The following is a 17,267-nucleotide window of genomic DNA, read 5'->3' as shown; positions in this document are numbered from 1 at the left end:
GTCGGAAAAAGCCCCTGGTTAGTTTCCAGACCAAGCCCAAGGGAAGCCCCACACAGAGTGCGTTGCAGATCCAGTTTTGAGATTACCACTGCCTGAACCACCATGGCTAAACTATCATAATCCAAGAACGGGAGTAGCTGACATACTTGGCAAAACTGGCAAAAGCCACCCCTAGCCGCCACCACTCTAGCCTCCAGTGACAAAGATGAATTCAAGAGTACTCCCAAACTGCACACCTGTTCTTTCAGGATCAAAGGACCAGGTGATGGGAAAAACCTCTGCCTCAGACCCCGGAGAGCTACTGCCAGAGTGGACAATAATAGGCTGTTCACCTGGGCTTACCCTGTTTAATGTGTGAAAAAAAAAAGAGTATTGAGTCAATGTACAAAAGCAGCCATACCTGACATATACCACTGATGCACATATCCAGGGATTTGGCATTGCAACGAGTACCATCCAGAACTTTGGGGGCAAGCTCCACTACCAAGGGTTTCCCCAAAGCCTGGCACTTCAGGGCACAAGGAGAGCTGGAATCAGCATAGACAGGGATCCATTCATAAAAATGCCCTTGGTACTTGACATCATTGTAGGCAGAACACTGCTGGGCCCGGAAATCGCCGGCATCTGAAGGGCAGTCCTGAGAAAGAAAAGGAAAACAACCTATTTTTCAGTGAAATGCCACTTTCCATGATTAAGGCTGCAACCTATTTACCTGGGAGTAAGCCCCATTTGACTCAACTGGACTTACTTCTGAGTTCACTGTATAGGATTATGCAGCAAATCAATACTTCAAAGATTAAACTGCCTGCATATTTATCAAGAGACATAGCAAGAGGAAGGTAGAAATAGCTTCCAACACCATCACCAACATTTATTATTTATAGAAGTGCCTCCTCCATTTTATGTTAGTGTTAGCTTGGGATTATGGCTGGCTGTCCCTGCGTGCGCGTGTGTGCGCACACGCACACACTTGAGGAGTGTGTTTTGAAACTCAGTTTCCCTGAGGCTGTGGCCTGACTGACCTGTAACAAAAAGAGACCCTACTTTTTATACTAGATAGAGAAAAAAGAACAGATCTAGATAAAGTTAAATGTGATATTTTAGGGAGGTAATCCTATGGACCCTGGGAGGTTGTCCCTGGACCAGAGGATGCAGCATATCTCCCTCTCCTCCTGTGGATGGAGAGGGACATCCACCCTCTCAAGCCTGCTCATTGCAGGAACAGCAATGCCAGTTGCCCTTGCCATTCCACTGTTGGTGTCCCTACTGTGGTCACTGTAAAAAGGAGACGTTCCAGAGATGTCTTGGGGAAGACTCTGGATTCAGCACATGCTGTTCCTCCAGCACACCAAAGAACTGGAATAACCCTTGTGTTCCCTCAGCATACCCCAGAACAATATACTCCAGTCTTGGAGCTGGTGTGTTTATTTACTCTCCAGCCACCCACCACCTGCCACCTTCTGCATGCTTTCAATTTGGAAGTTCCTCTGCCATGGATTTTCCCTGCCCTGCCATCATTGGACTAATCTGTAAAATAAAAAATAGGGTTGTAATATTTAATAAATCAGTTGGTTACACTTTTAAGGCATGTTTAGACAGGAAAAAAGTCCTACAACTCCCAGCATACCCCAGCCAGCCATGCTAGTTGGGGAATACTGGGCATTGTAGGATTTTTTTCTGTCTAAATGTGCATAGGACTGTACCCTTAATCTACTAAAAGGTTACCCCAAATTAATCATTAAGTAGATTTTTTTAAAACTTATTTTTTCATACAAGGGGCTTCTTCACATGGAGCTTTTAGATGGCTCTCTCACGAAGTTTGTAGGCTCTTTAGATAACGCCGTGAACCTCCAGGGCGCCTCCTGCCATTTACCCCAGCCTATCCCGTGTTTTCCCCAAATGCAAAAAATGTGGTATTTTTTCCAGCCCATGGAACAGGAGTGGCATGACCTCCCTGTGAAATTCTCCAATAGTGGAAGAAATCGCTGTGTCTGGTTGGCTGTGGGCTGTGCTCTCTCTGTGCCTGCCATGTAAATGATTGAGCACATTTCTCGATTGGAGGGAGAAGAGGGTAAAATGCCTCCTTGCAACGAAGGGAGACAGATTTGATCCCCCACCCCACCAAGCTCAGAATCAATGTCAATTCAGAGCACCCCATTAAGTTCAATGGGGCTTACTTCCAACAAAGTGTGCCAAGGGTTGCAGACTTACAGCACAATCATATGCCTACTCAGAAGTAAATCGCAGCTTTCCTGGGGTCTGCGAGGAAACAGTACAGCAGAAGTTAAGAGATGAAACCAAGGCTCCTCCCCTCCCCTGCTCCTTTGCACACATGCCAAGGAGGCAGGGATGTGCTCCTTTGATTCCCTCCACCTTTAAAGTCACTGGAAGGGCTTCCGACTGCCCTCCTGCTGTGGAAGAGTGAAGGGATGAGTCGAGCCATCAATCATGTTACAGGAAGCAATGATCAGCCTTCTGTCCTGATTTTTCCATGCAGCCATGAAAAGGTATAGAGCGGTGGGAAGCACTATAAGAGATGCCTGTATATAGGGCCAGTATAAATCCCAGAAAGGATCCAGAATCAAAAGGATCGGTTTGTAGTGGGATAAAATGTGAGGTGCAAAGACAGCCAAGGACATATAAAACCTCAGATGGCAAGCAGCAACTTGTAAGAGGCATGAACCTCTTTTCTCTCACACACGAGAGTCCTGGGCACCACAGTTTAAGAAGGAATTTGACAAATTGGCACAGGTCCAGCCAGAGGAGGGCGACAAAGGTGATGCGGAACCTGAAGACAAAGTCCTATGAGGAAAACTTGAAGGAGTTGGGTTAGGGATGGGCAAACTCACCATTTCTCACCCCGTGCACCGGACCTCCACCAGCCGGCTGACCCTGCTCACCACAGGTGGAAAGCCTCTGAGTGGCCTGTGGGCGCCCAGCTCCCTCGCTGAGCCACCATTTGCATAAAAATAGTGGCTAGGCCTTTTTCATAAATGACCATTTACACAAATGGCAGCCATAAAGTAGCCATTTAAACAATATTACAGGTGTAAATGGTCCAGAGTGGGATGTGTGGTGGAGGGAATCGTCACCTTCGCCACGCCTCTTGCTCTGCAATTTAGCTAGATGCGCTTTTTCGCCCATCCAGCTGAGGCACTGGGGAGTAGGGATGGGGGAGAAATCTGCCACGGACCCCAATGAGGCCGGATTCCAAAAATCCAGCCCGATTGAGGCCCGGGGCGGAATGGACCACTCACCTCCACCTCTGCGCAGAATCAATCCGGGTCAGATCCGTTGCTGCCTTGATCCTGCAGAGCCGGCCACCTGCGTCCCTGGCGAATGTCGATACGGCCATTTACGGCTGCATTTAGGCTAATCAACCAGCTTTACAGCCGCAAATGGCTCCCACTACGCCATTTGCATCCGGAGCCTGACTTACAGCGATACGGCAATGGCTGCCGACCGTATTGACATTCACCAGCGAAGTGGAGCTGGCGGCCGGCTCGTCAGGATCAAGGCGGAGCGGAGCCAGCCTGGATGGATTCCGGGGGCGGGGAGGAACGGATCACCTCCTCCCCCCATGGACCCCCACACCCGGAACAGGGTAAGCATTCTGCCCATCCCTACTGGGGAGGGGGAGGGAAAGGGGTGTCAGGAGTGCCCCTGCCACCTTCTGAAATCCTCAAGTAGCCAGAATCCACACGCAGACAAAGGGGCTCTTTTCCAAGCCTTTATTTCCATTCAACCTAGTGATGCGTACAGATGCTAATTGCCTGAGACTAAGTGGAAAACTCAAAGGAGCAGCCTACCAGGAGATTCTAAGCGTTAGGAAGTCAGTTGGTCTCCGTTGGGAGAAAAGCGCGGCAACTCTCTGAACTTAAGAGTAGGAGGGGAGAGTCCCCCCCTTTCCCGTGGGGCATCGGGGTGCAGCTGTTGTTGTCATGCCAAGCGGGCTGAGCGCCTCCTCTCAGTACACGCAACCTCTCGCTTGTCTCTGCGCCTGTGCCTTGCATCTAGAAGTTCAAGTTGTCCCTCCCTCTCCATGCCAGGGTCACTGTCACTCCCAGGAAAGTGAGGGGGGGCTCGCCCTCCAGCTGCACCTCTGAAAAACGAGCGGGTTCCTCTCCCACGGATTGTATCTCTTCCTCAGAATCAGAGCTGTTTTGGGACTCTACAGGCTCAGATCCAACCCTGACAGGAGGCTGGGAAAGCCCTGGGATATGGCATAAGCCATTCCCTCCCCTCACTGCCCACCAGCATTCCCCCTTTCCTTTCTCTCCAAGGTTGCCTTTGCGACCTTGAAGAGGCAGTTGGCACGGTTCTCTCCACACCAGGCTGTGTGTGCGTGGGGGAGCTTGGACTCCTGTGTCCAAGGTTGGAGCAGTGTGTCCGACCTCAGATGCAGAAATCCAAAGTGTCCTACAGCCCCTCAGACGCTGTCTAGAGGCCACTGGATTGCTCTCCCACTTGATTAATCCATTGACTGGGCTTTCATAAATGTGCATATGGGTCCTTCTGAAGCAAGAAGCATGCTTCCTTTGTGTTTATTTGATGTACACATGCACAGCAATCACAGGGCCAGCCTAATCTGTTTTGGTGACTGAGGCAAAGGACAAGATGGCACCTCCCCCTCATTCCACATACAGAAGCTGACTGGACTGGCAGCTGAATCTTACTTACTTCAACACTGGTGATAGGACAGCATCCTCCTAAATATGCAATCCTATGCATGTTTAGCCTTGTGATACGTTCCATGGGGTTTTCTTGGCAGGAATGCTGCAGTGGGTTGCCATTTCTTTCTCCAGTGGACCACATTTTGTCAGAACTCTCCGCCATGACCTGTCCGTCTTGGGTGGCCCTGCATGGCATAGCTTTTGGCTTCATTGAATTACGCAAGCCCCTTCGCCACAACAAGGCAGTGACCCATGAAGGGGTACACTCCGGGAGAGAGCGGAGGACAGGAAGGCCTGGCGTGCTATGGTCCATGGGGTCACAAAGAGTCAGACACAACTTAACGACTGAACAACAACATGCATGTTTAGAGAGAGAAAAGTCCTGCAAGTTCCAGCATTCCCCAGCCAGTCATGCTAGTTGAGGAATGCTGGGAGTTATTGTTTAGAATTTTTTTTCTGTTTAAACATGCGTAGGGTGGTACCCTAATAAAAATAATTAAAGGATATTTGCAGGTTGCAGGTTAGGGTTAAAGCTGAATGCCACTGCATTACACAGGGATGGATTAATCTGTTGGTTTCACTTCCTCCCACATCCTGCCTTTTTAAATCTCAAGTTCTTTCTATCCTGTTTATGAAGAAATGTGCAAAGCTTGTTAATTTCTGATAAAAAACCAAACCAGATGAAATTCTCACCCATCCCCAAACATTACAATATAACAAAACTAGCACTGATTAAGTATTAGCAAGCAATTGATGCCATGAGGACTTGGCTTTGACAAGGCACAAGAATAAGGAGCATAAACAAAGGTATGAATTAATGGAGGGAAATGTGGATTAATACAAAGGGTTTTTTATTATTTTATTATTTTTATTTCTTGCTAAATGGAGGCCAAGATATATTGGCAAAAGCACAGCTGGCTTCTTGGCACAGAGGAACATAAGATTTATACGGAAATGGCCTAAATAAGTTTTTTTTTTCCCTATGAATAGGACCCATAAGGATTATCTTAAACACTTCCATATTCTGCACATCATAGCATCAGAATGTAGCAGTATATATAGAAATGGAAATATAAAACACAGGGCTTAAGAAAGACTGAAAAATCTCATTGGGTACTATATAAGGAATAGCTTATGTAGTTCATTTTGCTGAGATACTCATAAAAACATCTTAAGGCATACATATATTATAATTTTAAAAGCAAGCAGGTGAACGGCATTCGTTAATAACCCCAGAAAATGCTTTGGTTGGTAACCGCAAATTCATTTTATGATTTAAATATCATTAGTATTATTTTGGGACCTACTTATTCTACATGACTCTACTGAACTTGACTATTATACTCTTACAAATCCAGATGAAATCAATTTCATAGTAAAACTATTCTTGTTCTTTTAATTAAAATGACATACATATTAAAGCTGGGCTTTATTTGTATTCTCCACTTGGATTTTAAGGGAGTAACATAGCATGGAGCAAAACTGCCAATACAGATAATAAATTCTACACAGCTATTCACTGCTGCATTTCATGTTGATAATGTTGACCAATAAAAGCTGATATAGATCTCCACATTTTCAAACAATATATTGACTCTCAAAAATAAAATTATCTGGACAAAAATGCTACTTGGAGGATTTGCAGCATTTAAAGGCTCTCATGATCAAAAGGCATCCTATAAATATTTTAATAAATAAACATAGCCCTCAGATCCATCACGCTTCCTGAGTTATGTCTGCCAGGTGCCTTCATTATAATTGTTTAGGCACTTGGCAAAGTCTGTCCTGTTCTCTCAAGATTTTAATGGCAGCTGATTGCTTTTCTGGATGTTATCTTCCCCCATTCTTGAACTAGTGTTTCTTGGCTACTTTTACTTCATGGTTTACCTGTTGTTTTTAGCTGGTTTTAAAATTATTGTTTTCTTGTTTTTATTAGGGCTGTGCAGAAAGTTCTCTAGGGATTTTTTTTTTTTTAGCACATTCACAGGAAGTTGAAAGCAGGGTTAAAAAAACCTGGGTTGATGAAATGTATGCAATTCTGAAGACTTTGGATTGGGGGTCTTGTGTGTAAAGGTAAACAGCAAACTTTTTTTTTTTGCCCTTTCTTTAAAACAGTTTTTCCTGCTGTAAAAATGGCAGCAGTGCTTCTACAGTTCTTCAGGCTGGGACTGTCTTGCCCACAAGGGGAGATCTATCCTAGAGCTCCTTTTGTTTCCAAGGCGCTGCTGTACCAGTATTTTTTCAAAATGCAGTTAATGCTCTGGGGGCACACACTAATGAATACAGGGCAGTATCTACCATGTTTATAATGCAATCAAGTGCCACACACAACTTATCTAGATCCATTTCAGTCAGGCTTCAGGCCTGGTTTTGGAATGAAACTGCCTTGGTTGCCCTGTGGGATAACTTTTGCCAAGAGAGAGCCAGGGGCAGTGTGACCCTGTTGATTCTCTTGGACCTCTTTGCAGCTTTCAATACCATCGACCATGGGATTCTTCTGGATAGGTTGTCTAGGTTGGGAGTTGGAGGCACTGCCCTGCAGTGTTTCCAATCCGACTTAGATGGCTGATTCCAGAAGGTGGTGCTGGGGGGTTATTGCTCGGTACCTTGGAAGCTATGCTATGGGGTTCTGTAGGGCTCTATTTTATCCCCCATGCTGTTTAACATCTGCATGAAACTGCTGGGAGAGGTTACCCAGAGGTGTGGGCTGAGGTTTCATCAATATGCAGATGACACCCAGCTCTATCTCTCCTTTTCATTAAATCTAGGTGAGAGAGTGGCTGTTCTCAATCAGTGCCTGAGCACAGTTATGGACTGGATGAGGGCCAATAAACTGAGACTCAATACAGACAAGACGGAGGTACTGTTGGTGGGTGGTTCGTCTGCCCAGTGAAGTGATGTTCAACCTGTTCTGGAGGAGGTTGTACTCTCCCTAAAGGATCAGGTTTGTAGTTCGGGGGTGCTCTTGAATCCAGAATTGTCACTCGAGGCATAGGTGAACTTGGTAGCATGGATAATCTTTTTATCAGCTTAGGCTGATATACCAACTACGTCCTTATCTGGACAGAGATAGCCTAGCTACAGTTATCCATGCTCTGATAACCTCTCGTCTGGATTACTGCAATGTGTTATATGTGAGACTACTTTGAAAACAGTCTGGAAACTTCATCTGGGCCAAAAGAAGGCAGAGAGATTGTTAACGGGGACTGGCCAAAGTGAACATATTATTTCAGTACTTTTCCAGCTGCACTGGCTGCCAGTCCATGTCTGGGCCCAATTCAAAATGCTCGTATTATCATTCAAAGCCCTAAATGGCTTGAGGCCAGGTTACCTGAAGACTCATCTCCTCCCATATATACCTGCCTGGACCCTAAAATAATCCTCAGTGGTCCTTCTCCTGGAGCCCTTGCAAAAGGAAGTGAGGCGGGTGGCTACCAAGAACGGGGCCTTTTCTGCTGTGGCACCCCAGTTGTGAAATAAGCTTCCCAGAGAGGCTCGCCTGGCGCCTACTTTGTGCTCTTTCCGGCAGCAGTGAAGACCTTTTTATTTTCTCAGTCATTTTAGTCTTTTAAGCTGTGTTGTTTTCAGTCTGTTATTGTATTCTAAATCTCTGCAATGTTACTAGATTTTATTCTGGTTTTTACTTCATTTTATACTGTAGGTTTATATTTTAATTTTGTATAATATATCTTATGATGTATTTTATGGTTTTAATTGTTGTGAACTGCCCAGAGAGCTTCAGCTATCATGTAATAAATGTAATGAATGTAACCATGTAATAAATAAATGCATAGCATTCTAATTGTGGGAGAAATAGGGGGAGCTCAAAAAGTCAGTGTACTCTATTGTTTGTGTTTGTAGTGTGAGCTCATAACACATGTCTCAGTATAGTGCTGTACTTGTTGGGGAAATGGGGGAGCATGCTGCCGTTTCAGCTTCCTTTCTCTCTCTCTCTCTTTTAGTCCACTGACTACACGTGCACCGTCAATTGGGCGCAGCAACAGAGGTTTAAAAACACATTGTGTGGTAATTCACAGCTGTGCAGCTCCATACAAGTGCAGTAATAAATAGTTGCAAAGAAAAAAGGAGGAGGAGGAAGGGAGAGAGATCATGGTGCCATTTTTTGGTGTTTGTTTCTGTTTGGTTTTTCCCTGCTTGCAAATCCCATAAAAAATCTGTGTGAGAAAAGAGCAGGGAATGAAAGGAGGAGGAAAAAGACCTGGGAGGAAAGAAGGTAGGGGAAAATATTGCAGAGAGTAATAGTTATAATACCACTGGGTTGGAACACACATGTATTTGTAGCACGTGGAAACCTCAAGCTCTGAAAAAACTGTCATAAAAATGGCTTGGGAAACCAAAGGATATTGAAGGTGAAATCTGATGCCCCAGTGCCCATGGGCACGAATGTGCCCACAGTCTCTTCTCTTGGCACCCACCAGGCTCTCTGCCGCTACTGCTTTTTATTTTATTTCTTAAGATGTTTAAATTAAAAAAAATGGCATGCTGGCATGCTGCAAAGTGAAGTGCTGCCCTCCAGTGCCATCTTTATTTGGGTCCATAAGAGTGGTTTTGTGTTTTGGAGCTCAGAAGGCACCTCTGCCTTGTATGTAGATTCTTGGGCAAGTTACTTTTCTTTTAGTCTCACCAGTTTATCATCTGAGAAAGGGGTGTTTTGTGACTGTCCAGGCCCACCATGGCAACCATTTCATGAATGGGCAAGTCCCACCCCCATGGAAGTAATTTTCTGAGAGTGCCCACAACAGACTTCCAAAACTCCAAATGTGTCATCCACTGACCTGAAAAGGTTGGGGGCCCTGCTTTAAGGTGTCACTCTTCATCATTTTGAGTAGGGATGCTTGAGGAACTCAAATCTTTGAGAATTCTGATACAAACTGACCTGATTCACACATCCTGGATCAGACCTTAATAATTGGCGTTTGCACACTTCTCAAAAGATGTATCAGAACACATTTAGAAATGTGTATATTGAGATAAAACATGTTCAGAACTATGTATTTAAATGTTTATTTTTCACTTTTTAAAAATCACAGATTAATGTGGAAATGGGATAAATGTGGAAACGGGATAAGACACTTACAGGTGAAAACCTGAGAACACGACACAGAACAGGAATAGATTAATTTGCCCAACCCTGTTTTTAGCACAGAATGGACATATCATGCAAAAAGTAAGCTATATCTATAATCATAAAAGAAGATGGGTGCTTGTCTGTCCGTCTGTACATCTGTCCGCACTATAGCTCCAAGACCATGAAACCTAGACACCAGGAACTCTGGGGTTATGCTTCTTGGGGTATCTGGTTTTTAAAACACATTAGTTTAAATTAATTTAAATGTGTCCGTGTGATCGAGGCCTGCAGTAACATCTTCAGCCACTAGGGGCAGACCCCCTAACTAGCATATGGCTTTGCAGTCCATACAGTTTGAAGCCGGGGAAGATTAAAAGGCCAAGAGACAGAGTTATACTCCTGCCCCTCTCCCTGCTGCTGTAGGGCAGCCCCCCTCAGGGGAATGGAGTAGACAGACACACACACCCCCTTGGGGGTTATAGTGGCGCACCATGGCAGGGACCGTGCCTTGGGTTGCCAATGGGCATGGCCTCACTTAACTCTGACAGCTGTGTAAGTTTGCTTGAAGGCTTTAGAATCTCAAACTAAGGACTATTCCAACCCGTGCAAAGCTGGGTCTGTTTGCTGGGTCTGTTCGCTGGTTCCAAATAAAGAACAGAACATGTACTCTTCTCCCACAAGGTTCTAATCTAGAAATCAAAATCTGAACCATTGCAAAGTAGATCATACATTTCCATGGGGCGGCGGGGCATTACAAGTAACAAAGCATTCCTTAAATACTTAAAGCCTTAAATCTGTAGTCTGGTTTCTTACAAAAGTATGTACACAGAACAGTGTCATTAATTTCTTCTGTTTTTCTATACTCTGCTATTTGAAAAGGAACATGGTGGACTTTGTGGATGCAATTCCCAAATGCACTTACATTTTGCTAAATGCTTTTTAATTCTGTAACCTTCCCTGGTGGTGCGAGGAGGAGAGGGTGGGGTTCCAACAGGAGGGTTGCCCCCCTAATGGCGCTTCTAGAATGCCCTCTGGTGGCCACTGGAAAGGATGTAGCTCAGTGTTGGAGCACATGCTTTGCATGCAGAAAGGCCCTGATTCAATCCCCTACATCTCCAGGGAGGGCTGGGTAGGACCAGCAGAGGCTGGTGGCTCTGATGTCAGTGGGGCTGTGCATCTGCTCTGGGTTTCAGTCAGAATCAATCAAAACTCTCAAGAAGCTGCCCAAGGTGCTGAACCTATTTGGTTCAGCACCTTGGATAGCTCCTTTAGAGTTCTGACTTAAACCCAGAACGGATTCAGAGCCCCGCTGATATTGGAATCGACGGCCTTGACTGGGTAGGCCCCTTGCCTGAAACCCTAGACAGCTGCCACCAGTGAGTGCAGACAATCCACAGCTAGATGGACCAAGAATCCAACCCTGTATAGGCAGTTTCCTATGTTCCAATTGGGTAAGGGCTGTAACTCACTGGGAGAGCGCACGCTTTCCATGCAAAAGATTCCAGGTTCATTCCCACCAGGTATGGCTGGGAAAAGTCTCTTGTCCGAAACTCTGGAGAGCTGCTGCCAGTCAGCATAGGGGCAATCCACCGCAAGTTGGGCCAATGGTCTGACACAGCATAAGGCAGCTTTATACATGTTCACATGACCACCTGGGCCTTGGTGCTATGGTAACTGCCTGAGGCCCCCACTCAAGCCCTTCCCTAATAACCTCTAGCTCCCGGTTTGTGCTGGCCACAAACATCTGATCCTTTTGTCTTTTTATTGTTCATCACTCAGGAATCTCATTGGATGCAGAGAGGTATATAACCCTATAAATAATAAAACAAGCTGGTGCAAACCACGCATGAACTCTTATCTTGCAGGACAACCATGCGAGAAATCTGAGTTCCCTTGGGCATAGTGTTGCTCCCTCTTCATGATGAAAGAATTCCACTGGTGTCCTCTTCCTCCCAAATTGCTGAGCCAACTCACAGCGACAGCTCATCCGCTACAGTGGCTTACTGTCTGGCAATGTTTTCAGGGCTTGTAATACCCCTGGACTTGGTGGTGGGTGGTGTGTTGTTCCATACTAGCTATGCATCTGGAAAGGTACCCATCTTAAGATATTTGCATACTGGGAGTTGTAGAACTTCTTTCTCTCTAAACATGCATAGGATTGCACCCTAAGTGAACTTGGCACCAGGCTACCTGAAAAACTGCTTTCTCCCATACAAGCCAGCTCAGGTTTCAAGATCTTCAGGGGAAGCCCTTGTACCGCCATCATCAGAGGCACGTTTGGTGGGGATGCAAGACAGGGCCTTCTCAGTGGCTGCACCAAGGCTCTGGAACTCCTTGACAAAGGAGGTTAAGTTGGCCCCCTCTCAGTTGTTTTTCTGCCAAAAGGCAATTGTGTTTTTATTCAGGCAACCCTCTGGCATATAAGCTGGTATGTTGCTGAAGGAGCTTTTAAATGGTGCTATTTGTGTCAGGAGTGCCCTAGCTGCCTCTTGCAGTCCCCACCAATAGCCAACTCAGGACACAGACGACGAGGAATTCTTTCCGAGATTTTATTCCTTTATGACTCTTTTAGTTACTAATCACTAGCGACAAAGCAAGGAACAGCACTGGGGAAAGATAGCAGAGTAGCCTAAGCTCCAGGTAAGGCAGTTGGTCCCCATTTGAAGGTGAACCACGGGAAGACCCTGAACTTATGGGTTAGGGAGAGATCCTCCCTCTTTCCCTTGGGTCCTCAGGATGCAACCGTTGTTTGCGTGCCAAGCGAGCACTACACCTCTTTTCCACACCCTCCATCTGTCATCACTCCCTGCGTCTGCGCCGAGCATCCAGCAAGCCCCCCTCCAGCGTTCTCTCACTGCCAGATTCACTATCTCTGCCAGCTGCTGTGCTTGTGAGAGATGAGCGAGCTCCTCTCCCATGGATTGCTGTTCCTCCTCAGAATCAGAACTGCTCTGGGGCTCTATTGGCTCATTTTCCATCCTGACAATTTGTTTTATTGTACTTTTAATTTATTTGTTTTTATGTTGCGTTTTAATTAAGATTTTGTTTTCAATCTGTATTTTATTGTTAGCCACCTTGAGCACCACCTTTTGCCAGAAAGGTGGGATATAAATTAAATAAAACAAACAAACTAGTCCACTACCGTTATTCATTCCAGGGTCACCAGTTACTGCTTCTGTGTCTTTTCTTCCTGCAGATCAAGATAAGCTGGTGAAGCAAAGACTATGAAATTTTTAGCAGGTGCTATTAAATTGCGCTCATTTCACATGCCAGCAAGGTGATGCTCAAAATCCTACAAGCTAGGCTTCAGCAGTATGTGAACTGAGAACTACTGGAAGTACAAGCTGGGTTTCGAAGAGGCAGAGGAACTAGAGATCAAATCGCCAACATTTGCTGCATCATGGAGAAAGCAAGAGAATTCCAGAAAAACGTCTATTTCTGCTTCATTGACTACACTAAAGCCTTTGATTGTGTGGATCACAACAAACTCTGGCAAATTCTGAAAGAGATGGGGGTACCAGACCATTGGAAGGACAGATACTGAAGCTGAAGCTCAAATATTTTGGCCACCTAATGCGAAGAGAAAAGTCACTGGAAAAGACCCTGATGCTGGGAAAGACTGAAGGCAAAAGGAGAAGGGGACGGCAGAGGATGAGATGGCTAGATAGCATCAGCGATGCAATGAATATGAACTTGAGCACGCTCTGGGAGAGAGCGCAGAACAGGAAGGCCTGGCGTGCTATGGTCCATGGGGTCACGAAGAGTCGGACACGACTGAACGACTGAACAACAACAACAATTAAAATAAAATCTCTTATTTCATCTCAGTCTTAATTTCAAACAGTCCTTTTGAATGATCAGCAATTTATCTGTTTAATCTTTTTACGGGTAAAGGATTGTGTATTAATTTTGGCATTTGTGTTTAATGTAAATTTCTAGAGTCTAACCTGGGTAAGTTCAGTCGGCTGTAATCCTGCCTTTATTCCCTGTACATTGTATTAAAAATACAAAGGCCTGTGGCTGATGCAAATAAAGGAATCTGAAAAACAAACAAGCTTATGGCCTGGTTAAAGATGGGGTTTCCTACAGAGCTGGCTTAGATTCTCACAGCTACAAGATGCATTTGGAAGAAAGTTGTGACGTAAACTATGCCAATGTCGCTATTCTGGGTGCTGTGGTGATCAAGCCAAAGGGCCCAGTAGCTGCCTATCTCCAGTTCCTTATGCTCTGTGCATCCAACACCACCAAAACGTCCACACAGATATCACAGTTTCAGAACCTGGGGCATAACACATATACAGAAATAAAGAATGTGTTGAGTGTACGTGATGGTTTGTGCATTGCCGTAATCTCTGCCTGAGAGCATGAGACAGATCAGATTTACATTTAATTCACAGACGGTGATGCAAAATGAAGGGGGACAAGACAGGTGGGTCCTATTTGTGACAGAGGGAGCAATTAGGAGTTACATCCGATATCCAAGTTTTTTCATGCGTTGGAGTCGACACACCAGAGGGTTTGTTCCACTGACTTGTGCTAGCAGTTTGCTCCGTTATGTGGCTCAAACATTACAAAACCCATCCAAGAAGTGGGGGAGGGGAAATATTGTAGCAATTCAAGGTCTTTTTACATGCCTCGTGCTGTCTTGCTGGAGAAGCCAGTTGGCAGCAACCAGCTTTATAAAAGTGGGCAAGGAGCTTCTCCTATGAGAGATTAAAATGATTCAATACATCCACTAAGCAGAATCTCCCACTGGAGGGTGTTACAGTCATATTTTAGAACAGTACACCACTAGCAAGTCGAGGAAGCACAGGTTAATTTATGAACAGAACTGTATGCATCATGACTCCATGGCGGTGCAGAAAGCCATGGGACACAGATTTTAACTTACTGAGAATCTTACTTTTTTAGACGCAAGTTTCTAGCCCTCATGTTTATTTCTCTCTCTCTTTCACGGAATCTAATCATCAGATACAAAGAACAAAATAATAAAGACAGTAGTAGCCATGTTTTGGGTCACCAAGACATTTTAACGTGAATGGTCACTTTCTGGTGTAATCTCAGAATCCAGAAGAGTTGCTGACCACGGCCAAATTTTCTGGGCCAAGCTACATATTACATGAGAGATCCGTGATAAGATTTCATGACGTTTTCTTTTTTGACAGAATAATGTCACCGCAGAGGACAGCAGCAGCACTGGAGATGAGCGTGCATTAACCTTGGGTGCTGTTTTCCCAATCAAAATCATTATCTATTTATTTATTCTACTTAAAATATTTCTTGGCTGCCTTTCACAGCAGAAGCCCTCCCAAGGTGGCTTACAGCAATAAAACACATAAAACCGATTCAATATTAAAAGCTATAAAAACACAATAAAACGGCAACAAATCGGGAAAAGGCCAGAGTAAAACAATATGTTTTCAAGGCCTTCTTAAAAGCCTGTAATGATAAGAGTATTCCTGTATTTCCCCCTATTTTCACCAAAATCTTTCCCTATATTTTCCCCTCATTGGGTGCACACGAGGTGCTGGGTGTGGGGAGAACCGGTTTTGATTGGGAAACAACACAGGGGCCAGAAAGAGTTATCACACCACCTCCTCCAGTGCTGCTTCTCTGGTAAAAGTGGCAGTCCCCCGAGGCTGCATGTCATTAATGAAAGAAAGTAGGAAGAACGAGGGATGTTGGAGCTTGCTGAGGTTCTCCGTTTTCCACCTCAATGCTTGTCTTGTTCTCGCTCCTGAATGCGAGAATCTTCTCTCTTTTTTTTTTGGAACAGGAAAAGTTGCCTTTTCGAACTCAGAAAGTGCACTTTTCCAAGCACACACTCCAAATGCACACTTTCTCCCCATAGGCTTAATGTGTGAAAATGCAGCTTTGGAGGAGCGGGCAATGTACACTTTTGAATGCAAATGCAAGCTCAGAAAATTGCAAACATTTCTCAAGAATTACACTCCTGCTAGCATTTGCATTTAGTGTTGCGAACAGGACATGTTCACATGATTTGCAAACAGGAATGACATTCTCATGCAACTGTAAAAGAAAGCCTTGGCAGATGTGGCCATGAATGTCCTGCATAACATGCAGCTTGGCCTTCACTTGAGGAGGAAAAGCTGTGTCCCAGTTGTACCACTTCAAAACTGCAGGTGAGCTCATGTAACTAAGTCCTCCTCCATACACGCGCGCGCACACGCATGCACACACACATAAACCCCCCCCCTTCATTTAGAAAAGTACTTGTCAGAGAGAAGTGTTCCATTGTAATGCTAGTTTTCTGTGTTCAGGGAATTTATTTATTTATTTGAATGGAAGTATATTAAATTATGTGGGCTCCTCTCCAGCAGTCTGACAAGTTTTCCACCTCTTGTGGTTTGAATTTTTCTGATGAAGAAGGATTCAGTGCCCCATGTATGGCTTCTTCCGCCTTACCAAAAAATAGCAGAAGGAGTACAACTGATAAAAATGGTAAGAATGACAAAATAAAATATGCAAAGGAAGATAACTGGTGCAAATTTGTACAATGTATGCAAATTGCAGAATGCAGAATTAAGCTTCTCCAGTTGTGGAATCTGAGTTGCTCTTGTGCGGAATTTTTTGGAACCACAGAATATATATTGCCCTGTCTGTGTATATGTATAAATGTGTATGTGTGTGTATACCATATTACATCCATGGGGACAGCATTTATGACAAGGGGGCAGTAGTAAATACTAAATAGAGGATGTTTTCCCATGTTATACCTACGCTGTAGAAGTACCAGATCAGGACACTCATTTACTTTTGAATTGCATTTTCCATTAGTTCAGCAGCACTACCTCACCTGTGGCAAGAACTATAAGTGGTGCTTTAGACACAAACTTCCTAAGCTGAGACAGGATAGTGCTTCGGAGGATAAAAGTGCCCCAATCCTAGGGAGTTGGAGATGAAGGCATGCTCCAAGCAAAGCCAGGATGGCAGGCAATATTTCAAAACTAGGTTAGCAGAATCCAGGGAACAGGGTAGAGCAAGGCAAAGCAGGGAATAGAGGGGCAAGAAATAGTTTGTCTAGCAGAAGTTTGGTCCTTATCCCAAAGGGGAGCTACTCAGACTAAAGGTACCAGAGGTTTATAAATGCAAGGTGTCAGATGATGGGGGGGGGGTGTGTTGTGTGTGTGTGTGTGGGGGGGGTACCCAACAAGTTGCTGAATTAAAACAGAGCTGAGGCTGACTTACCATTCCATTTGTTTTGCTGGTGAACAAGCTTAGGTGGATAGTTGTGTGGATGTACCTTGGGGTTCTTCTGTTGAGCTGTCTTGCTAACATAGTGCATAAGCAACTGGAGTTGGGTCTTGGGTCCCTCCTTTGAGAGCCACAGCACACCTTACAAGCAGGGGCAGCTCAAGACAAGCTGCTGGCTGAGGCAAAGGACAAGTTGGCGCTCCCTCCCATTCCATGTACAAAAGCCAACTGGGCTGGCAGCTGAATCTCCCTTCAACATCGGTGATGGGACAACATCCTCCATTCCACTT

The 17,267-nt window shown here is 45.0% G+C and overlaps 1 protein-coding gene across 1 annotated transcript in view; it reads right to left on the bottom strand.

Annotated features, from left to right (window-relative positions):
- ADAMTSL3 (ADAMTS like 3) overlaps window positions 1–17,267 on the bottom strand; it is a 415,333-nt gene that overhangs the window by 231,745 nt on the left and 166,321 nt on the right. The window contains exon 6 of the mRNA XM_084817237.1: window positions 401–637. Within this exon, the coding sequence (XP_084673363.1) occupies window positions 401–637 (237 nt within the window). The remainder of the gene's footprint in view (window positions 1–400; window positions 638–17,267) is intronic.

Source organism: Heloderma suspectum, chromosome 11 (genome assembly GCF_057233095.1).
Source record: "Heloderma suspectum isolate Gila_16-S chromosome 11, 16-S_ref, whole genome shotgun sequence".
NCBI classification, from domain to species: Eukaryota; Metazoa; Chordata; class Lepidosauria; order Squamata; family Helodermatidae; genus Heloderma; species Heloderma suspectum.
This window is presented reverse-complemented; position numbering and strand designations above follow the sequence as displayed.